This window comes from Rhinolophus ferrumequinum, chromosome 9 (assembly GCF_004115265.2).
Source record: "Rhinolophus ferrumequinum isolate MPI-CBG mRhiFer1 chromosome 9, mRhiFer1_v1.p, whole genome shotgun sequence".
Classification (NCBI taxonomy): domain Eukaryota; kingdom Metazoa; phylum Chordata; class Mammalia; order Chiroptera; family Rhinolophidae; genus Rhinolophus; species Rhinolophus ferrumequinum.
The window spans coordinates 32,134,802-32,157,473 of record NC_046292.1 but is presented as its reverse complement, the minus strand read 5'-3'; the positions used below and the strand labels follow the sequence as shown (position 1 = coordinate 32,157,473).

General features: G+C 50.6%; 4 protein-coding genes across 16 annotated transcripts in view; 2 read left to right on the top strand and 2 right to left on the bottom strand.

Annotated features, from left to right (window-relative positions):
• TESK2 (testis associated actin remodelling kinase 2) overlaps window positions 1-8,908 on the top strand; it is a 117,581-nt gene extending 108,673 nt beyond the window's left edge. For both annotated transcript variants that reach the window (XM_033113366.1, XM_033113365.1), the window contains 6 exons: window positions 5,055-5,137; window positions 5,363-5,447; window positions 5,698-5,781; window positions 5,996-6,082; window positions 6,792-6,909; window positions 7,236-8,908. In XM_033113366.1, coding sequence (XP_032969257.1) covers window positions 5,055-5,137; window positions 5,363-5,447; window positions 5,698-5,781; window positions 5,996-6,082; window positions 6,792-6,909; window positions 7,236-7,957 — 1,179 coding nt within the window. In that variant the 3' untranslated portion in view covers window positions 7,958-8,908. The remainder of the gene's footprint in view (window positions 1-5,054; window positions 5,138-5,362; window positions 5,448-5,697; window positions 5,782-5,995; window positions 6,083-6,791; window positions 6,910-7,235) is intronic.
• Window positions 8,821-12,420, bottom strand: TOE1 (target of EGR1, exonuclease). Its single transcript, XM_033113367.1, has 8 exons — window positions 12,288-12,420; window positions 11,385-11,533; window positions 11,257-11,297; window positions 11,001-11,097; window positions 10,713-10,871; window positions 10,181-10,440; window positions 9,824-9,983; window positions 8,821-9,742 (listed from the first exon to the last, which is right to left on the bottom strand). The coding sequence occupies exons 1-8, from the start codon at window positions 12,337-12,339 to the stop codon at window positions 9,122-9,124; spliced, it is 1,539 nt and encodes a 512-aa protein (XP_032969258.1). The 5' UTR covers window positions 12,340-12,420; the 3' UTR covers window positions 8,821-9,121.
• On the top strand, window positions 11,583-19,914 carry MUTYH (mutY DNA glycosylase). Of its 12 annotated transcripts, XM_033113359.1 has the most exons (18): window positions 12,475-12,604; window positions 13,384-13,533; window positions 14,599-14,704; window positions 15,741-15,861; window positions 16,409-16,557; window positions 16,647-16,686; window positions 16,808-16,881; window positions 17,017-17,058; window positions 17,141-17,212; window positions 17,288-17,401; window positions 17,483-17,580; window positions 17,663-17,807; window positions 17,888-17,951; window positions 18,106-18,297; window positions 18,402-18,538; window positions 18,623-18,772; window positions 18,960-19,001; window positions 19,719-19,914. In XM_033113359.1, the coding sequence occupies exons 4-18, from the start codon at window positions 15,747-15,749 to the stop codon at window positions 19,848-19,850; spliced, it is 1,566 nt and encodes a 521-aa protein (XP_032969250.1). In that variant the 5' UTR covers window positions 12,475-12,604; window positions 13,384-13,533; window positions 14,599-14,704; window positions 15,741-15,746; the 3' UTR covers window positions 19,851-19,914. The 12 variants fall into 12 exon arrangements, with proteins under 12 accessions (XP_032969248.1, XP_032969255.1, XP_032969254.1 ...); XM_033113360.1 differs by lacking the exon at window positions 14,599-14,704; XM_033113357.1 differs by lacking the exons at window positions 12,475-12,604; window positions 13,384-13,533; window positions 14,599-14,704 and adding an exon at window positions 11,583-12,373.
• A 432-nt stretch (window positions 19,915-20,346) lies between these two features.
• HPDL (4-hydroxyphenylpyruvate dioxygenase like) lies at window positions 20,347-22,445 on the bottom strand. The gene has a single exon (XM_033113218.1). It carries the CDS (start codon window positions 21,862-21,864, stop codon window positions 20,665-20,667), a length of 1,200 nt encoding a protein of 399 aa, XP_032969109.1. The 5' UTR covers window positions 21,865-22,445; the 3' UTR covers window positions 20,347-20,664.
• Between the last annotated feature and the right edge of the window lie 227 nt (window positions 22,446-22,672).

Here is a 22,672-nt window from a genome sequence, read left to right as displayed (position 1 = left end):
GGGACCACATGGTGGGATGGAGGGCAAGGGCTGAGACAGCAAACCAGATCATCTTATAAGAGACAGTCTGTGGGCATTTAGGAAGGCAGTTCAGTCTCTGATCTCCCTGTGCTGTGGTGGTTTTATTCAGTGCCAATATTGACTGTGCAGTTGTTGTAGGAGACCTCAGGAAGTGCTCTCAAGTGTCTGCTCTGACCCAGTTCTGAAGGATTTGTGTTGGCTTCCAGAAATGCATTCATGGCCACCCCTTTGAGTCTCTTAGCTCAGTCCCCACACTAGAGAATCGAATGTACATATGAGTAGTGTATGCCTTTGACATATACTTTTGAAAGGAGCCCCTTTGCTTCAGCCATCTATCCAAACTTTTCTCTTATTTTCACTTTATTCAAACTTTCATGTAACAAACTTTTGCTAAGCTCTTTCTGTGTGTCTGTGCCAGGTTACATAGAGATAGAGATAAATGGGATCCTTCCCCGCCATTGAAGAGGTAAACGTGTAGCAGTGTGAGGATGAAGAGGACTAGGAGCCAGGCAGCAACAGTGTCTGCGCTCCTTTTTGAACCTGAAAAGGTCCCCTCTCGCCTCAGGAAGTCTGACTGGGCCTCTCTGATGTCTGCTGCTTACTCTAGGCAAGGATACCTTTGAATAAAGCATTTTTCATCCTCTGTATAATGGACCTTGCATCCCGCACAGCCTGAAAATTGGTCTGGCTTCTTCAGAACCCCACCATGGTCTGAGCTTCATATTTTGTAATCTGTACTGGGGCTATGTCCAAGTTGGGTGAGAAATGCAATCATTACACTAGATACCCTTGGATTAACCCACATTGGAGGTAGGGGCTTGCATCACAAATGAAGAGGTTTTATTGTAGTGCCTACACAAACAGTGCTGCCTTCTCCATGGGCCCCAGCTATTGCTGCTATTTTAAGATGACATTGTTCCTGCTGTGCCGTCTCCAGTGGAAAGCTTTTCAGCCTGTTCCTCTGGAGAAGCCAAAATCATCAGGTAGGGACTCTTTAGAATGGGAAATCTGGGTTTTTACCACTTATAGTTGTAAGCTTCACTTTTCTCATCTGAAATTGTAAAAATCTCAGATCTGCCCACCTCACAATGTTGTTTTGAAGAAGAACTAGGACTGTATTTTTAAAAAATATTTTATAGGGAGTGGCCGGTTAGCTCAGTTGGTTAGAGCATGGTGCTGATAACACCAAGATAGTCGGTTCGATCCCCACGTGGGCCACTGTGAGCTGTGCCCTCCTTAAAAAAAAAAAAAAAAAAAAAAGTTTATAATTTCTAGGGTACTGAACAAACAGAAGTAGGCAATCTTTCCCTTACCCACGGGGCTAGGAAATATTCTTTAGGCCACCTCCCTCTTAAGACATTTCTGCTTTCCTAAAGCTGGTAGTCTACAGCTTACAATCTATAGCTATAGGAAGGGACTGTAGAAACAGACGTGTTCATTATAATATGGCAATTGCTAAGGTTAGAGAGAGGAGAGTGTATTAGGATGCTTTGAAAAAAGGATATTTAACCCAACCTGAGGGTATAGAGAAGGCTTCTTGGAAGAAATGATGCCTAACTTGAATCTTGAAAATTGAATTCTACTAAGTAAGTTTTGTGTGGGGGGCATGGGGGTGCATTGATGTTTCGGATGAGACCAGGTAAAGGGAATTGCATAAACAAAGGCATAGAGGCATAAACAGTATGATGTGCAGACTTTGAGGTTAGAGTGGTAAGAGATAAGACTTGAAAAGAGAGGAGTGTGATCATATTATACTCTCTAACTTGGATGTTATCTTTTAGATAGGAAATGAAGAACTATTGTCGACTTTTATAAAGTAACAGCTTTTTTGAAATATACTTTCACATAAAATTTACCTTTTCAAAGTATACATTTCAGTGTTTTTTTATATATTCAACCACCACTATTTAATTTCCATCACTCCAAAATGAAAACCCCATATCCTATTCTCCTCTCCCATCAGTCCGTCTCAGTTTCTATGGATTTGCTTATTCTGGACATTTGATATAAGTGGAATCATACAATATGTCACTGTTGCTTTTAAAATAGGGGAGTAACACAGTTAGATTTGCATTTTAAGAAGATCATGCTGGCTGGAATGAGAAGATGCATCAGGGAGATGAAGCCCTGGCCAAGCCAGAGAGACCAGTTAGAAAAGTATTGCAATATTCAGTGGAGGAGTGAGGACCTGAACTAGGGTAATGGTAGTGGGGATGAAGAGGGAGGGACTGATCTGAAAAACATTTAGAAGCTAAAATTAGTTGGAGTAAGAGTAAAAAATCTAGGATGCATCCCAGGTTTCTAGCTTAACGAACTGGGTGGAAATTGACAGTACCAGATGACACAAAAATACAGCTAGAGTTTTAGCTTTTGGACAAATGAGTCCAGGTTTGCATGTATGGAGAATATGAGTAATCCAGGAGGCGATGTCCAGAAATAGACAGCTTGTGCAAATCTGCAGCTTGAGGATAAAGGTCAGGGCTGAGGATATACACTTGGGAGTCATCAGTACAGTGGTGGTAATTAGAGAAATGTGGATTATTCCCCACAAAAGAGCACAGGAGCTGTCGGCCTGAGATAGAACCCTGAGAGCATCGTTCTCGTGGAATGGGAAGAAGAGCTTGCACTGGAGTCTGCAGAGTAGCTAAAGGTAGAAAAGGAAATCCAAAACTTGTGTCATATTAGTCTGGAGAGAAGAATCAAAAAGGAACAGGAATAGCCTCTAATAGAGTCTGTTAGTACCAGGACCACAACAAATTATCCTCCGCATGCCCAGTACTAATGATTCCTGAATGAGATGTGAAAACACTGACAGAAGTAATCATCAGTCAACAGCAGAAAGATAAGTAATATAAGAACGAATTTTGTCTATTGAGCTTAATGCCATAGAACTCATTGGGGTCCGCTGTGAGAATTCTTCCAGCAGAAGCCAGTGAGGAATGAGTGGGAGATAAGAAAGTAAAAACAGCAAGTGCTGCCAGACAAACCTCACTGGCTGAGTGAGGCCCTGTTAAGGGCAGGCTCAGGGTTTGTTGGAAAACCCCACAGGGGCTAATCCTGGTCAGGGCTCCTCCCCATTTTCCTTATCACCTCAGATACAGACTCCTAAAGTCGGGCACTTGTGGTTTTCAGTATCCCATCTTTGTCTTTGGCTCCAATACCCATCTATTGGCTGTGGAGAAGCTTTAAGAGGGGAAGTGGTCTTACTCCAGACCAGAGGCATGCAACCTTGTCCCATGTTGTAGAGCTCTGATCCACCAGTGCCTTAGCCATTTCTCAGCTGCTCAGAGAAGCTACTCTGAAGGCACTTACTTCTGAATGGGTGGTTTGCATTGAGGAACGGTGAAGGTGAGGCAGAAACTGAACAGCTTTGACAAGACAGGGCACTGCGGCCATGATCTATTCCTTACTTGCTGAATTTACAAGCTGAATTTAACAAGGTTTCTGAGGGCTATAAAGCAAATAGTAAATAGGACTTTGGACTGAGCCTTGGAGACAGGACCCTAAGTTGTTAGTGAAAGAGGAGGGGAGAAAAACAGGTGACAGGTCTGAGCTGCCGCTGCCTCATAGACCAGTGCCCTGTAGCCCGGCCTTCAGCTAATAGTCAAGCTGGCTTAGGGCCCATAGTCTCAAAGACATTCAAAGTCAAGGAGCTGAGGGATGCTGAGCCAGCAGGACTGATGGGAGTACTATCGCCAGGACGAGCACAAGGACGGTCCTGCTTGAAAGCTGGAGCTGGTGCACGTCTACCTGGGATCCAAGGTAGGAGAGGATGTGATGAAATCACAGGCTTCTTCCAGATCAGGAAGAGAGAATAGTGTTGATCATTTCAAGGCCAGAGTAAGGGACTGATTTGTACCTAATGTGGAGTAAGCCGGAGGTGACTTGGCAATGGCTTGGCAACTGGATGCCAAGGCTGGTGAGGAGGAGGGAGGGCTGGTTTGGGTCACATAGGGCCTTGCTGGCCCCAGAAATGTCCCTGTGAGCCAAGTATCCCTACTCTGCTGCCTCTGGAGGAAGAGGGGTAGAGTAAGGTGCCTCCTGAGCCAGAGTGCTTTAGGGCTATTTTGAATGCAGCTATTTGGAGAGAGCTTGTTGCTGCTTTGGGTTTCTTTATAAGTTATTTGGGTTCATCGTTTCTCTGAAGACAGTAGCATTTGTTCAGTGAGCACGACCTGAACCTCTTTCATGAATTGAATACTGCGAGGAACCAGAACTTGCTCCCGAAGAGCTGATAGCCTGCTAGACTGTAAGAGGAAGTGGCCCAGAGGAGGAATTAAACGAGCTGAGAGGAGAGAGAAATAAAGGTGAAGCTGGAGAGGACAGGGCTGGAAAGGTAGCTCGCCTTAAAACACATGACATTTTCTGAGGTGAAAGAATTGGAAGAGCATTCCAAATGGAAGGGAACAGTATAAGCAAAGGCTTCACAAGTCAAACATGTCTGTGAGAAGTTTGGTGAAGATGTGAGCATAGGGGTACCAGTGGCAGAGGGGAGCGAGTAGGGAGGTAGGCTGGCTGGTTAGAGCCAAATCACAGACTTTTAATACCAGAGAGGAGGTTGGTTATGATCCTGTTGGCAGTGAGAGGTAGTGTAGGCTTGGGTGCTTGTCCTGTGCTTACATTACTTGGCAAAAGGTCAGGTCTGGCCTTTGGTTTCTTCATTCTGAGGAAAAGAGAAAGGGAGGCCCGGGGCCTGATAGTCTGTCTTCCTCCACTAGATTGTTAGCTCCAAGAGGACAAGGGTTTCTGTTCATTGAGGTACCTCTGAAACTTAGAACCATGCCTAGCACATAGAAAGCAAAGACAAATGTTTGTGTTTGGAGCATGAGAATCCCAGGGCAGCCACCAAGACCCAGGCCTAACTCATCTCACATGGCTGTCAGAGCCCCCAAGTCATCTGACCACTGGGGTCAGCCTAAGAGTACGGTTTCATCACAGAGCAAGGTACCCGTGGCAGGGAGGGATGGTGGTAATTTAATGGTTGGCTGGTCCCTACTTCTAAGCCACACTGTCTTCTTCTTTGGGAACCCTAGAACTGCCTGATAAAGAGGGATGAGAATGGTTACTCTGCTGTGGTAGCTGACTTTGGCCTGGCTGAGAAGATCCCCGATGTGAGGTAGGTAGCCCTAAGGGGTGCTGGGGTTACAGAAGGGACTGAGGTAAAAGGAAAACTCCAGCCTCCTCCCCAGAGGCCAGGACTTGGTCACAGCTCATCTTAGCTCCCTAAATTTGGTCAGTCCTAATCTGTGCCCATCCCTGGGGGAGAAGAATTCCCAATATTCAGATAGCCCATTGCACCAGCCAGCAGCAAGCTCATTTTCCGTATAATCTCACCCCACAGCATGGGGAGTGAGAAGCTGGCTGTGGTGGGCTCACCCTTCTGGATGGCACCTGAGGTACTCCGAGATGAGCCCTACAATGAGAAGGTGAGTCTGGGCACCCCAAGGTCTGGTTCTCCTTAGAATCCACTCTTAGCAGAAGGTGTCAGGATCACCCTTTATTCAGGGTGGGGATCTACATCCTTCTTGCAAAGTGCAGGGCTGGTAGTTGGCAGCTACCCAGTCAATGAAGTGAAATATGGGCAGGAGGGCCCAGGCTTGGGCTGGTGGACATGAGGGGCAGAAAGCCCACTTCTCACTCCATTGAGAGGGAAACTGAGGTTTCACTACCTACCAGGCGGACGTGTTCTCTTATGGTATCATCCTCTGTGAGATTATCGCGCGCATCCAGGCTGATCCGGACTATCTTCCCCGCACAGAGGTGAGCTGTAGGCATGGGGTCAGTACCATGGGGTGGGGTTGCTTTTGAGGCTGTGGAACTGTTTTGTCCTTGGGGTGGAGTTGCTGGAACTCAGTCAGTGTGGCTACTTCTCAGGGGCAGTTCCCAGCCTTTCTGAGCAGGCCAGGAGGGATGGAGGGATTAATGACCTCTCTACCCATGTCCCCTGCCCTCTCCCCACCATATCCCTCCACAGAACTTCGGGCTGGACTATGACGCTTTCCAGCACATGGTGGGAGACTGTCCCCCAGACTTTTTGCAGCTCACCTTCAACTGCTGTAATGTGAGTGTCTTTCCTCCCCCTTTCGGTCAGGGGTTCACCGAACCCTTTTCACCTGGTTATCACTGTAGGGAGAGGCTGCTAATTAGCCTTGTGAGGGGCTTTATTTTCACTGATGAATAACAGTGCCTACTTCCTCTCCTCTGCCAGACTGGAGGGCCTGCCAGACTCTCCAGAGCCCTGGACCAAAGAAAGGAAAATTGTTTTGTAATATCCAGTGCTCGTCCGGCAGGGTAGACACACCACCCCTTGCCTTGGATGTTGATGAAGCTTTGGTCAGGTTTTAGTTGGACTGTGGGTCGTTGGTCCTAAAAGTGCATGGGAAAGGCTCGTTAGCCTTCATTTCATACAGCTCAGGCTGGACCTACCTGTTATGACCAAGGGGGAGCTGGGCCTTGTCTATGTAGCTCCCAAAAACACATTAGCAGCAGAGCTCAAGAAAGAACAAACCAATGTGAGCATACCCTTGTGAAGGATTCTTTGCCAAACAAGGGTTTAAGACACACAGAAAGGGTGCTGAGTTAGGGGAAAGTATTAGACAATAGCACCTTTCCTGACTTTAGCTCTGGGAATCACCCTCATGATCTGCAGCCTTCAGAAAAGATCTCTTAGCTGCACATCTGAGTCTTGAAAGATGCCAGAAAGACTCAAATTCCATCTTTGGGGTAGAAGGTAGGGAGGCAGGTCTAATGGCTGGTGTGGATGACTACAGATGGACCCCAAACTGCGCCCATCCTTTGTGGAGATTGGGAAGACCCTGGAGGAAATTCTGAGCCGCCTACACGAGGAAGAGCTGGAGACAGACAGGAAGCTGCAGCCCACATTCAAGGGTAAGAGATTAGACCAGCGTATCTAATCTGACCCCAAGGGAGGAAATTGGGATGCAAGGTCTTACCCTCCGGGGCAGTGATTGCAGGATCCCAAATCCAGAAGAAAGGTGGAAGGGCAGGGGATGGGGAAAATATTGGACTCTTAAAGAATTGTGACTTGGAATATTGCCTCCTTTTTGTTGAGTCTGTTTTTCTCATTGGTGAAATTAATTAAGACAACAGTATCTATTTTGCTTTCCCAAATGAAATCACTTTGTGGTACAAAGTGCTGCTTCTATTTGTTATGACTAGTGAAAATAAGCCTGACTTGATGCACTGTTCTTCAGGAGTCTTGGAGAAAGGACCTGGGGTGAAGCGACTGAGCTCACTAGATGACAAGATCCCTCCCAAGTCCCCACGCCCAAGACGTACTATCTGGCTGTCTCGAAGCCAGTCAGACATCTTCTCCCGTAAGCCCTCACATACAGTGAACGTCTTGGACCCCTACTACCGGCCACGAGGTGGTGCTGCCCGCACCCCAAAAATCAATCCTTTCAGTGCTCGCCAGGACCTCAAGGGTGGCAAGATCAAGTTCTTTGACCTGCCCAGCAAGTCTGTCATCTCCCTGGTATTTGACCTGGATGCACCAGGGCCTGGAACTTTGCCTGTGGCTGATTGGCAGGAACCCCTGGCCCCACCGGCCCGCCGGTGGCGTTCTTTGCCAGGTTCACCCGAGTTCTTGCATCAAGAGGCCTGTCCATTTGTGGGCCGAGAAGAATCACTATCTGATGGGCCCCCACGGCGCCTCAGTAGTCTCAAGTACAGAGTAAGAGAGATCCCACCATTCCGACCATCCGCCCCACCAGCTGCTCCAGCTCATGAGGCCATGGACTGCTCCAGTCCCCAGGAAGAAAACGGTTTTGGGCCCAGGCCTGAAGGTGCCAGTCCATGCCTTGCAGGTACCTCTGAGGAGATGGAAGTAGAAGAAGAAAAGCCAAGAGGCTTGGCTCCAGTCCCCTTCTCTATCTCAGGCATAGGCCTGAAAACCCAGGGAGAGCAGGATGGGTGAGAGGGGTTAATCCCTGCCTCACCTTGGGGATGGACCTTCAGCCACAGGGCCCCCCCTTGGTGCATAGCCTTGACTCTTCCCTGGGGTCCACAGAGCAGGCAGGCTAGGCCAAGCCAGGCTCAACTGTGGGGTTCCCAGTGCCTACTGGCGTGTATGAGAGGGGAGACAGCAGTGAGAGGCCTTCCTAGTTAGGGCCAACAGCTGATAAAAAGCCTTGGAAATCCAGCAAGGAGCTCTGGCTCCCACCTGACTCCCCAATGCACTTCCGCAGACAGGACCAGAGGACTCCTAGTTCTGGTGTGAGCTGGCAGGCAGCTATTACCCCAGGTTCTTCTCCCACCCCAGGTCTGTCTCTTGCCCTTTCCTGGGGCATATAAGCTACTGGATGAAACCTGGAACTGACCAGGAGGCCGTAAAGGGCATGACTATATCTCAGACCTGAAGACTGGGGTGCTTCTTGCCAGTTATGTCTAAGACACTTGAATAATTGCTGTTTGCACTTACTGCACGGTCAGACCATGTCACTACATTTCTATGCAACGGGAAGGCAAGGCAGCGTGGTGGTCATGGCTCTAAGCTAACCTATTCAAGGATCTTTTCCAGTTGATTAATCTATTTTCATATTTATGAAGGAGTCTTAATGTTCTGCCCTATAAGACTTTCAACCTTGTGGTTGGGAGTGGGGCTGGTTTTGTAGGCCCTAGGGCCTGCTCTATGTATTTGTCAACATGTGATACACCCATTTGGTTAAATGGTTTTATACATGGACTGATTTTCTTCCCTCCCTGCTATGTTTGGAGCTACCGGAACAGTCTGTCTTTACAGAGCTGCAATAAGAAATAACCAAAGATGAAGCTGGTCAGATATTTTCATAACTTGTTTCTGCTGATTTTTTTGGTAAAACTTTCCCAAGATACTTTTCAGATTTAAAAATAAATAAAGTCGGTGTTACAGGTGGTCAGCTTTCTTACTTGCGCCCTTATTCCTCAGTCTCTGGGGTAAAGGAGAAGGTCCAGGAGCAATGCAGCAGTATTTGTTGGGAGCCCCACCTCCCCAACTCTGTAGTAGTTGGGAGTAGGACATTCATAGGCTAGAGGAACCAAGACCCCCTCAGTTTCACCCTGGGTTCTCTTCCTGGGCTCTGGGTGCTAGGTAGAAGTTGGGTCAGCTGCTGCCCCAAGCCAGCTTCATCTTCTGGTTGTGGGCTTTGGAGGAACGGGAGAACTGGCTCTTGGCCACTGTGAGGGGTACAGCTTTGCCACTCAGGTACACCTTGTTGTGGCATTCAGGTAGCCAGGGTCCAGAGCTACAGGGCTGGGGTCCTTGGTTCACTCCCACATAAGCCATCACATAGCCTGTCATAAAGGCATCGAAGCCAGCCCGATGCAGTCCATCCCCAGGCACTGGGTTAGGGCTGGCCTTACTCCCTGGCACTTCTAAAGTAGCCATGTCAGCTGTTTCAGGCCTTGTTGCTTTAAGTCCCATCTCCAAGTCATTTTTGTGACCTTGCTCCGAGCTAGGCTGGTTGTTAGTCTCATCCTCAGCCACCTCTTGCTCCACATCCTGAGGCTTGGGGCCATCCCCACAGACCTGCTTCATGGGAGGACCATCCTCAGCTTCCGCAGAGGTCTGTTTCCCAGGCAGGCGCAGCAAAGCCCTCCGCCGTTTTTCCCTCCGCCGTCGCCGTCGCCGCTTGTCCTCCATGGCAGCCTCATCAGTGTCGATGATAAGGTCAATATCGTGGGACCGAGGACACTGTGATCCCAGGGGGCACCAGCCATAGGCCTAGAGGTAGGAAAGAGGCTTAGAGAGGGCTTCCAGACATCAGGACCTCCCCTCTCCCACGAAATGGACAGGTGCTCTCACCGAGAAGTTGTCACAGACACTGGTGGAATGAGGACGATGGATTGCAGGGGGCATACAGCAGCGGTAGTCAATATGGGCCCTCATGCTAGAAGGATAGCTGCAGAACTCCAGAATGAGGTGTGGGCTGCCAGCTGCCCGCTGCTTCCCATTTTCCCGCTCACTGCAATAGTGCAAGAAGGTATTGGTCCAGTAGCATATAAGCTCCAAGAGAACAGGGGTTTTTGTCTGTTTTGTTCACTGCTGAATCCTCAGCACCTAAAACAGTGCCTGGCACATAGTAGGCGCCCAATAAATATCTTAAGTGAATGAAACAGGTTTACACCAGGCCCCATCCCTTTCACTTAACCAGTCTCTCACCATTTCCGGAAGGCATATTCTAGATAGGAGGCCACAAAGCGGGCATGAAATTCAGCAGCATATTTGGTGTCATAAATGCCGGCTGGGAACATTTCACATAGGTCAGCAGTGAAGGTTCCCAAGCTCTCAGGCAGGTGTGCGTAGAAATTCTGGTATAGGAACACCAAGTCTATGAGACCATTGTGCAGTATCAGGGGCCGGCGGGCCCGGATTAGCTCCAAGAAGAGTGTCCTCACTGACTGGCTCTGGCTCTCATCACCCTGGGTGGAAAGAAAGGGGTCATCGGGAAAGACGGCATGCCCTAGGGCGCTTCCTTTACAGGATACTTAACCCAAGCTCCCCCACCTGGAAAGCTCTCCCTCCCTGCCCAACCCAATGCTATTTACCCATGTTTCAGTCTTGTTTCCCCAGCCCCCAGCCCTGTCTCTAGTGATGCCCTACACTCCCAAAGAAGCAGGTTTTCCCCATGCACTCAGCCCAGGATGTGGAGAAATTAAGTCACAGAGGGGCAGTCTCAAGGCTGGAGGCCTACCTTGTCATTGCCCTTGTGGTATGGGATACCCTGGGCATACTGCCGGTTGAAGTCGAAGCCATGCTGTACCAGGAACTGCACAGACTTTGGTTCTATGACATACTCTTCCATGCACAGCAGGGTCAGATTGAACACCTGGACCATGTATGAGTGTTCACCCTAGGAGAGAAGGAGGGTCTGCTACATCAAGACTTGTAAGAAGAAACCTCACACCTGATGTTCCCCAGGATCTCAACCCTGCTCCCCACCCAGCCACAGACCTGGGCTGAGGGTGAGATCAGCCCATACCTTGTCTGGCTGCTGCTTGAAGCAGGCGAGGCCCAGGGAGAGGATAGACCGGGTCCTGGCAGCATGACACACGGCCTTGTAACGATCCTCGATGCACCTTGGGGTTGGGTTTGGGGGTGACTGTGGCTGCGAATAAGCCTCATGAAGGACCCAAACCACCCAGAACTGCGACCTCCACTCCAAGGTTAAGGTCTTGTCCCCCTACCCCCACCCCCACCCCAAGGCTGGAACTAAAGAGATCTCAGCTGATACTTACTGGTTCAGCAAACTCTTCCTGTCCCCAAGCCCACTCAGTTCCTATGGGTGGGTAAAGGGAGAGTTGAGTTAGGTGCCCAGCACCAGTGCTTTCACAGCCATCTGCCCTCCCTGTTCCCCAACCCTCACCGTGTCCACAGCCACGAAGCTAGCTGTCTTTATGGCCAGCAAAAGGGATGGCCACATCTCCTTGAAGTTGTCACTTTGCACATCCACCACGGGAACCAGGACCACTAGCTCCTCCCCAGGTTTTGTGCTTTTGCTGACACCACCTGGGGCTAAGGAGGAAGATTAGGTAATAACGTTCAGTCAAGGGCTGGGGGAACCGATACCAAGCTAGACTATGGCTTGCGGATGGGGGTCATTTTCAATGAAGGCAAGAAACGGCAGCTTTCCCCTCAAGCCCTTGTATCAACCATGCTCTACACCCAGGCCTTGCTTAGCGAATAGTGCCCTGAAATTTGGGAGAGAGCCAGGTTTTGCGGTAGCTTATGTTAGACTTTTGGAAAATCATTTCTCCCTCAGCATCACAATCCGTAGAAGTGGAAGGTTGGACTAGATGATCTGTGAGGTTCTTTTTCCCATGTCCTGCAGAACTATTTGGCACGGGTTGAGAAGTTCAGCTTTAATATCCCATTAGGCTCCATACTACTGTTTCCATGGTGCCCTAGCAGCTACAAGCAGCAGTAGCATGTAAGCCTGTAAGTATGATAGATAATGCTTCACACCAGAACTTTCAGTATATTCCACTTCCTTTGGACCACAACTCCCAACCTGCCCCTACTTAAAAAGAGTCATGAGTTCCACACTACATCTCCCGACATGCCCCCATCCACCCTGACTATGCTCCCAACGCTCCAGGGTTTTGCAGCCCGAGCCGCAGGGCACACCGGGACTTGTAGTCTCCTCGTGGCTGGCTCAGAAGGAAGAGGCTCGTCTTTTGAAACGTGAAGTCGATTTCTAGAAGGCCCGAGGCCTTCCTCTCCCCCGGAGCACACAAGCTTTTAAGGCGGCCCCTGAAAAGCCACTCACCGTCAGAGACTGCTGGAGCTGAGGTTGCGCCATCGTCACTGTCGGCGGCCATGACACCGCGCGTCCCTCGCCTGAGTATTCTGTGGGTACGCAGAACTTCCGCTTCGTCTTCTGGCGCGACTCCTGTAGTCGAGGATGGGGGCTGGCCTCGCGAGTCGCTGCCGGGTCGGACTTCCGTTCAGACCTCCCGGCTCTGGCGCGGAGGAGTCGGTTCCGAGCGCGTTGGAGCCCATTGGCTATTGCGGGCCGACTCGCCGCCCGGAGTGGCCAGAACCACGCCCCCTAGCAAACGTTGGGCGCGGGACGCAGCGTGGGAGGTAATTATTTCTTCGGGTACAACCCGCCGGGAATGGGGGTTGTGTGTTTGTGCTGTCCTCATCGACACAGCTCCGGGGTGTGGGTGAGGGTCCCCAGAGAAGGTGGCGCTGCCGGAGCTAAGCTTAAAGCACGCATACAAGTTAGGCAAAGACAGGGAAATGTGGGAGGAAGAAGGATATTCTGGAAATGGGCAAGTTCCTTGGGAGGATTGAGCTCGCTGCGTTCCAGGAAGTAAAAGAGGCAGGAGGAGGACATGAGAGGAGGCCACAGAGGGGTTAGAGCGGGCTTCTAGCAGAGAAGCTTTTGAAATAATTCAGGCAGGTGATCATAAGGACTTGGATTAAGGCTCCGCCTGTAGGGACAACAAGGAAGGGATAAATTGTAAGCAAGTACCGTGTTTCCCTGAAAATAAGACCTAAGCGGAAAATAAGCCCTCGTGTGATTTTTCAGGAGGACATCCCCTAAACATAAGCCGTAATGTGTCTTTTGGAGCAAAACGGTATAAGACTCAGTCTTATTTTTGGGGAAACACGGTAGGAGGTATGGTTGACTTGGAGGGGTAATTGAACATGACTCCTGCTACTGTGAGGGAATGGTCTCAATTAGAGACCATTCCTTTCCCAAGAGCTCCTGTTCCCATCCTCTTGGCCCACCGGGGACGCTCAATCCTTTCTCCTTGGTTATTCACTTTATAGTTCATTTTCAACCTTTTACTATCCCTCATCCCATTAATTTAACAAATGCTTATTGTATACAATTTATCTGGCGCTGTGCTCAGCTCAGGGGACACAACAGTCAACAAAAGAGACTCAGTCCTTGCTCTCATGGAGTTTTACAGTCAAGGGGAAGTGGACACTGATCAAAGAATCACAAATAAATGTGAAATTGCAATTGGTATAAGAGCTACAATGGAGAAGTTCAGAAGAGGGTAAGACCGGAGGGATCTGATATGGGCATTTAAGTCAAGACATGAAGAATTAGATCTTAGCTAAAGCATAGGAGAAGAGCATCCAAGTAGAAGAAATGGATTGGGTGAGGCTTCAAGGTGGACAGACCCTTGGGGGATTGCAGCATCTATTTCAGGCAAACATGGCTGAGCATAGGGATGGAGGGGATGAAGCAGATGGGACCCTGGAGCTGTATTAAGAGGATTGGCTTCTATTCTAAGAGCAATGAGTGTGACAGCCAAAGTCCTCCAATAGCCTACAAGGAACTTTGTGATCTGTGCCCCCCACACTCTTTACCTGTCTGACCTTATTTCCTACTACTCACCCCTTCCTCATTCCATTCTAACCACACTGGCTTCCTTATTTTACAAACACACCAGGTTCCTTCCTTAGGGCCTTTGCACTAGCTCCTTCATAGGATGTCTTTCCCACAGGTATCCACGTGGCTAACTTCTGCTTCAAGTCATTGGTCAAATATCACTTTAAGCCCCACCTTGACTACATTCCTTAAAATTGCAACCTTCCACCCCTATCCCGTTTCTTATCCCCTTCACCTGCTTTACTATTCCTCTTTATACTAGTATTTATCGCCACCAAATATCCTATATAATTTACTTATGTGTATTATTTATCGTCTGCTCCCATTAGAATATAAGCTCCACGAGGGCAGGAACCTTTGATGTTTTATTTAGTGAAGTATTCCAAGTACCTAAAACTGCTTGACACATAGTAGGCATTCCATAAATATTTGTTCAGTGTTGATGGGAAGCTATTGAATTAGAAAATAACTTGATCACGTCTTAAAAGATTGTTTTACTCTATGGAGAATGGATTGTAGAATGAATTATGGAAGTGAGTCCATTTGGTAAAGGAAGTTTGACTATGAAGGGGAAAAGTGGGGATCTTACGGGGGGTGGGATTGAAGGAGTAGGATCCTGAACTTGGACAATTTAGGAGAAGGGACCACTCTTTCACATAATAGGGGAGAGGAGAAGGAGAGTACAGATGGAGTAAGTTTGTTGTACATTTATTTTGTTTCTCTGAAGGAGGAAGCAAGCTCTTTTGATGAAAATGAGTTGATGAAGTCAAAAGTTTGAGGAGAGAGTTTGAACCAGCGGCTTAGCAGGGACTGCAGTACAGCAGAGTGCAAGAGTAAGATCTGGGGCAGATCTGGGTTGGAACAGACAGAATGCTTAATCTCTACAAGCCTCAGTTTCCTCATAACTAAAATGGAAGCAATACTAGAATATACGTAATGGAGTCATCAGTACATTGAGTGAGAAGTCTGGTAAAGCACTTAGCACAGGGTCTGCCATGTAGTAAGCATGCACTCACTGTTACCGTGTTTCCCTGAAAATAACATCTAGCCGGACAATCGTGCGTCTTTTGGAGCAAAAATTAATATAAGACCGGGTCTTATTTTACTATACTATAAGACCCGGTCTTATATAATACAATATGAGACCGGGTCTTATATTAATTTTTGCTCCAAAAGACGCATTAGAGCTGATTGTCCAGTAGGTCTTATTTTCGGGGAAACATGGTAGCTACATTTAGCTATTAGAGAAAAGGCAGCCAGAAGTAAAGTAAAGGAGCAGTGAAGAGCAACCTGATGGTAATGGCCAGCCAGCTATGGTTTTCTAGATCAGGTAAAGACTAGGAGTAAAAATAGTTCATCTCTCCTCCCCAACTTGCCATTTACTCTTAGGCAAATCTTTTCCCCTCTCTGATCCTTGTTTTCTCCTTTCTATAGAAGTTTTGGATTAGATGACTGCTAAATACCATTTCAGTACAAATGTTCTACATCTCCTACCCACCCCCATGCTTCTAGACACTGCTCAAGAACCCTTGTCCACACACGTATCACAGTAAGCATCAGGGATACACAGGTGCTCCCACACAGGAAGCTTTGGTCCTTGACCTAGCCCAGCCCTGGCCTCTTATTTTGTGTGTCTCCAGGACTATAGTAATGCCGGTCCCTCTGAAGCCACTTAGAGAAGCTCAGCCCTACTGGTCATACCTCAGTGTCACAGATGGTCAATAGCAAACCCATGAACATCTGGAGAGTTCTTGAGAAAAGTTAGACTTCATGTGAATGGTGTAGAGAGGGAGGGAGCTCCACCCCTGCAGGGCCGAAAGATTCAGCCCCATCGTGACTGACTACTTTGGCCTGGCCTTTGTGTTCTAGGCCATCATGAAGAAGCCACGAGCAGCTGTGGAAAGGCGTTGCAGAAAGCAGGCATCCAGCCAGGCGGGAAGGGAAAACCATGCCCTCAGCAGCAGCCAGGCCAAGCCCTCCGCCCCTGATGGTGAGGAGCTCGGACTCTGGGCTGGCTTCATTGGCCATGAAAGAGGGCAGATTCAGGCTAGGAAGGGAGCATGGTATATATCAAGGCATTAAGGAACTAATTAAAGATCTAATTCTGACTTTGCTATGTGACTTTGGGATAATTGCTCTTAATGGTTGCTTTCTTATAAGTTATGTGGAGCAATACATGCATTTCCTTCCTCTTGTGGCTTGTATGGGATCAAATGAGTTTATCAAACTGAAAATATTTTGTAATGGGAAAGTCCTGCACAAACATACGTTATACTTGGCTGAAATTGTTGAATTTTCATTATGACCTAGAGTCAAAGGAGTCAGCTTACCATCTGGGAAAATTAAGGCTAGAAACTTAGCTAAGGCTATACACAGCTAGAGAATTCTGGTCTTACTCCAGGTCCAAAGCTTAAGCAAGGACTTGGGGTTGGGGGAAGCCCTAAGTGGGAGCAGACTACAGCCAGGCTGCAGTGCCCGAGGTCCCGGGTTCACAGCCTGTGCAGGGACAATTCCTGAGTTTCCTGAGGCCCCCGCAGGCCTGGCCAAGCCGCAGGAGGAGGTGGTATTGCAGGCCTCTGTCTCTCCGTACCACCTATTCAGAGATGCAGCTGAGGTCACAGTCTTCCGGGAGAGACTGCTGAGCTGGTACGACCAAGAGAAGCGGGACTTACCCTGGAGAAGGCGGGTAGGCAGACAAGGCACAAGAATTGCAGGGCGGGAAGCTGGTGCCCAGCCCCTGCCACACTAACTCCCCATCTGGGATTGCATTGGCAGGCAAAGGGCGAGGTGGACCTGGACAGGCGGGCGTATGCTGGTGAGTACATTTCCTGAGAGCAGAGCTACTTTGATGGGATGCCCTCAGGTCTGGGGTCAGAGGCTGTGGGCTAGGAGCAGGGCAGGTCAGCAGTGCCCTCATGCCAACCCCTCTCCCCCAGTGTGGGTCTCAGAGGTCATGCTGCAGCAGACGCAGGTTGCCACGGTGATCAACTATTATACCCGATGGATGCAGGTGACTTCAGGGAAAGAAAGGGAGGGTCGTGGGCCTGACCCCAGATGAGAGCCTGTCCTTTGAGGTGGGGATATAAAATGCTTCTTCTACCTCTCACCGTTGACCTCATCTCTTTTTGCCTGCCTCTGGCTGTAGAAGTGGCCAACACTGCAGGATCTGGCCAGGGCTTCCCTGGAGGTGAGAGCCACCCTAGGGTAGAGGAAATGGGAATAATAGAGGACTGACTGCTGAGCTCTCTGACCTCTGACCCCACCCATAGGAGGTGAACCAGCTCTGGGCTGGCCTGGGCTACTACTCTCGAGGCCGGCGGCTGCAAGAAGGAGCCCGGAAGGTAAGGCAGTGGGGCAGGCTGGGAGCCCCAGGGCCTTGGGTGTCTCCTAACCTTGAGCCTTCCCACCCCAATCAGGTGGTAGAGGAGCTAGGGGGCCATGTGCCACGTACAGCAGAGACTTTGCAGCGACTCCTGCCTGGTGTAGGACGGTACACAGCTGGAGCCATTGCTTCCATTGCCTTCGGCCAGGTGAGCCCATGAGCCCACCCCCACTTTGGGCATGCCCACCTTCCTCCAGAGTAGGCTGACTCCTGGCCTCCTCTATGCCAGGCAACCGGTGTGGTGGATGGGAACGTAGTACGAGTGCTTTGCCGTGTCCGAGCCATTGGTGCTGATGCCAGCAGCACCCTTGTCTCCCAGCAGCTCTGGTAGGATATTGGGGTAATGAGGGATTTGGGGAAGGGTGCCTCCAAACAGTCTTTGGATCACAGCGATGTTCCCTTCTTGTAGGAGCCTAGCCCAGGAGCTGGTAGACCCGGCCCGGCCAGGGGACTTCAACCAAGCAGCCATGGAGCTGGGGGCCACAGTGTGTACCCCGCAGCGCCCACTCTGCAGCCAGTGCCCTGTGCAGAGCCTGTGCCGCGCACACCAGAGGGTGAGCCATCTGGGGAAGAGGCAGTCAGGGGTCCTAAGGCATGACCCCTGCACCGTGATATCCTGCTCTATGCCCCTTAGGTGGAGCGGGAGCAGCTCCTAACATCACAGAGCCTGCCAGGCAGTCTTGACGTGGAGGAATGTGGTGAGTGCCAGCCTTAGCCCCAGCCCTTCGCTGCATTGTCTGTGGAAGCCTCGTTCCGGTTCATCCTACAACCTGAGTAATATTCTGCAGAGCTGACCAAGGCCTGCTCTCTGGACTTGGTACTTAAGCCCACTTGGGGGATCTCTGTTCCCAGCTCCTAACACTGGGCAGTGCCAGCTGTGTGCGCCTCCTACAGAGCCCTGGGACCAGACCCTGGGAGTTGCCAACTTTCCCAGAAAGGCCAGCCGGAGGCCCCCCAGGGAGGAGTGCTCTGCCATCTGTGTTCTAGAGCAGCCCTGGGCCCTTGGGGATGCCCGAATTTTGCTGGTGCAGAGGCCCAACTCAGGTACCTGGATCTTGGGAGTGCAGGGCAGTGTCATGAGCAAAAGGGGAGAGATGGAGGAGTCAGAAGCTAAGGCCCAAGCCATACCTGGCTGCCCTCCACCTCAGGTCTGCTGGCAGGACTGTGGGAGTTCCCATCTGTGACTGTGGTGCCGTCAGGGCAATGTCAGCGCAAGGCCCTGCTGCAGGAACTACAGAGTTGGGCCGGGCCCCTCCCAGCCTCCCGCCTCCAGCACCTTGGGCAGGTGAGTGAGCAATGGAGGGGCCAGGGATGATGCTTTTGTGACCACATGCACAGGCCTGTTTCAGCCCCTTGGCCCTCCCCCCAGGTGGTCCACACCTTCTCTCATATCAAGCTGACATATCAAGTATACGGTCTGGCTCTGGAAGGGCAAACCCCAGTGACCACACCATCTGGCGCTCGCTGGCTGACCCGGGAGGAGTTTCACACAGCAGCTGTCTCCACGGCCATGAAAAAGGCATTACCTTTGTTGTCTTTGTTGCCCTTTTTTGTATTTCCTACATGTTCTGCATGAACCTATTACTATGTAAACAGAAAAAAAACCAAAAACCCAAAGGTGTCGGGGTATGAAGTTGAGGCTAGAACACAGGGCTCTGGCTCTTTGGGGGAAGATGCCAGCCTTGCACTCTCCCTCTCTTGGCTAGGTGTTCCGTGTGTATGAGGGCCAACAGCCAGGGACCTGCAAGGTGAGTTCCCTGGCCCTCACCCAGCCATCTCTCCCTAGGCCTGAATCCACAGGTTTTCAGTGAGTTAAGTGACACACGTTTGGGTGAACATTGTCCATTCCAGGTTTTACTGGGATGAGAGGAATAGTTCTTGACCTGGAGACCTTACAGTCTGGGGTCTAGGTGGAAAAGGGACAAGAGCAAATGATGGAAATAATAGTGTCACAGGTGTGTGAAATGTTTGTACTAGCTTTTGTGGGATATAAGATAGAGGGCTTTCAGTTCTATCTGGGAGGCAAGGATTAGGAAAGGCTGCTTGGAAGAAGCGGATGGTAATCTGGGTCCTAGAAATAAATATTCTCCAGATTTGGGAAGGGAATCAGCAATAAGCCTGTTCTTCCAGGCCCAGCAGAAGTGGGAGTAAAGGTGGGCACAGTTCAGTCCGCAGGGTGAGGAGCCGTGAGTGTTTTTTTTTAGGTGGAGCTGTCAGCAGGGCCTATCCAGCGAGTCAGGGCTGTGAACACCAGGCCACTGAAGCATTTTAGATGGAGAGAGTCAGATTTACATTTGAGGAAGATTAGCCTTTTAGAGAGTTGAAGAGGCAGATCCTGGAAATAGATTGGAAGCCTTATTATAACATTTAGGCTAGAGCATGAGCTAGATCTGTGGAGTGAGGGGAGGGGTAGAAGGAGAGGATTCCTTGCTGCCCGCTCAGTGCCTTATTCGGCTTCTGCACAGAGTTCCAGAAGATCCCAGGTGTCTATTCCAGCCAGCCGGAAAAGACCCAGCCCAGGCCAGCAAACCCTGGATAGTTTCTTTCGGCCCCATATTCCCACTGATGCATCCAAACTCAACATTGCAGCCCAGTGATGCCTCTGGAAGCCCCCACTCCTTGAGAATGCTGTTTTTTAATAAAGTGCTTATTTTTGTAGTTGTTTTGGAGACTTTCCACCCTCTCCCTAGCCCTCTTCCTCCTCACCTCCGAGGGACCCAGAAAGTGGTATAAAGTCCTGCTTGGTCTTGTCTTCCACTGGCTGAACTCCCAGCCTGCCCTGGGCAGATGGAGGGGGGGTGTTCTGTCCAGAGTGATCTCCTCCCTCAACCCCTAGGAGAGAGGGAGGAGGCAGCTGCCGGGAGTCCCTGCCAGTGGTCGACACTCCACACCCTTATTCCAGGTCTCTGCTCAGCTCTGATTGGAGTAGTGGTATTGCTCTTGAGCAGGTGGTTGGGATCAGCCCTGACCCATTTCCTTCTCCCCTGTCAGAGGCTGCTCCCTAAGAAGGGAAGCAGAGGGGAGGATTTGTTCTGTCTTCAATTCCTACCTCAAATACAAAATCATTTATTTAGCGTTTCATTACATATGTAGTGAAACAATACAGAGAAGCAAAGGGTTAATAATCATAAAATTGGGGGCAGGATAGAGGGAAATGGGATCAGAGAAGGACACAAAAGGAGGCTTCAAAAGTATTGGTTATGTTCTACTTCCTAATGGTGTAATTCCTTTATTCTTTATATCTACCATGTATATTAGATATAGACTGTGTAAGAAACCTTTCATTCTTTTTAAAAAAAACACCACCACAAACCCACCTCTGGATCCCAGTGAGAGATTCAACTTCTGGCAGGTACTGATGAGATGGAGGCCACACCTGCCCCTAGGAACAAAGCCTTTCACCCTGGGCCCCTAGGTGTTTCTCAGTTCCAGCAGGCCCTGTACTGGACTCCCCAGACCTCCAGGACAGGTGGCTGTACCCAGCTCTGGCTCTCCTCGGGCTTTCTGGCCCCTGGTGTGTTGCTCCTCCACAGACTGCCACAGGGCCCGGATGTTGCCCTGGCCAAAGCCTGTGGCCCCCTGCCTCTGAATCAGCTCTAGGAAGAAAGTGTCCTCTGCGAAGAGGGACTTGGTGAAGACCTGAAGCAAAAACTTCCCTTTATCGCCATCTAGCAGGACTCCCTGTCCAGCCAGCCGGGTAGGCTCATGCCCTGCAGCTAAGATCTGATTTTTCTTGCCTGGCTGCTGGTAGTAGGCGTCAGGAGGAGTCAGGAGCTGGCCCCCAGCCATCGCCACCCCTTCAGTGGCTTTCAAGATGTCCGGCGTGTACAGCCCCACGTGCTGCAGGCCTGGCCCCCTGTGCCGGGCCAGGAACTGCTTCACCTGGTCCTGTCCATTGGCGGTCCCTTGCAGGGACTCAGCCAGCACGAGGGTGGGGACAGTACTGCCTGAAGGGGTCTGCAGGGCAGTGAGCCTCAGCCCCCCTTGCCCGGACTCTGCTGCCACCTCGAGGCCCAGCTCTGGATCCTCACCTGGGCTCAGTGGCAGGTGGTGAAAGCCCAGACAATCGCGGAACCAGTGCATCAGTGTAGGGGAGCTGCCGGGAGTGCAGGCCAGGGTCAGGTGGTCCACGTGGCTGATCCAGTCCCGGCCGGTTGCAGAGGGCAGGGGCCAGAAGCCGGGCAGGAAGGGTCCGCGGTAGTCGGCTCGCTCCAGCAGCGTCAGGCTGAGGTTGCCGGCTGGCGAGCTGACAACAGTGTAGATGACAGCACCCTGCGCGTCCCGCACGCTAACGGGGGGCACCAGCACGCTGCAGCCCCGCACCGCCAGCGCCTGGGCGGCTGCGCCCGCATCAGGCACGTCGAAGCACAGGTTGGTGGCGCTGGGCACGGCGTGACGCGGGTCCAGGCCATAGAGCGGCTCCCGGGTCCCCGAACCCTCGTTCACCAAAAAGACCGCGTCGCCGCTGCGCAGGGCCAGCTGCCGCCAGCCGTCTGCCTCCCGCGCCGCCAAGGACTGGAAGCCGAAGATGCGCTGCAGATCCTGGGCAAGGGGCTGCCCCACGGGCACGTGGAAGGCAATGTGGCACAGACGGCGGACGGGCGCAGCCATGGCGGTCCGGTTGGTGACCCTGGACTGCCCTTCCTTTGGGGCCGCTCACTTGTTCGGGACGCCAGGGCTCTGCGTCCCAAGCTGGTCGTCGGAAGCCGGTGGAGGCCCGTTTTGCCCGCAGAACGCGTTCCTCGCTCTTTTCCGGAAAGTGGTCACAGACCGACCCCTTGGGGGCTCGCGGGTCTCTCTGCCGCGCCACCCCACCGTGGACATACCTCGGGACCACCCGGTCTGCGCTGCAACTGGTGAAAACCACGAGGAGCCAGTGCTGGGCGGAGCGGGAGAGAGGAGGCGGAGCCGGTGACTTTGGGGCTGATAGTGCTTGACGCTGTCGCTGAGATTACCGCGGGGACCCCAGGCTGCTCTTCCCTGTGCCTCTGGCTGAGTCATACCCTTGGGCACTGAGCTTCCCTTCCCAGGCCTCCGGAGATCACATTAGCTGCCTTCACTCGGTGCCAGGCGTTGAGGCCTTATCCCCCAAACCTAAAAGCAAAGGGGATCAGCCCCAGTTCCGGCAGGAGCCAGAATTTTCTCCTACCAGCAAAGAATTTCTTAGCAATTTTATGTTTTAACTTAAAAATTCTGGAGAATTTTGCTTTGAAGTCTGAATGTTCCTTTAAAACTTAAAAAAATATTTTAAGATATTTAACTTAAAACATTTAACTTAAAAATATTTTAAGTTACAGATTTTCATTCTCTCTCCAAAATGGTCCAGAGATACATATTGATATTATAGGAAGATAAAACATCTGGCTTCTATACACGTCTCTTTTCTCCTGGGCAATCTCTCAGCTGGCACCTATTTCTT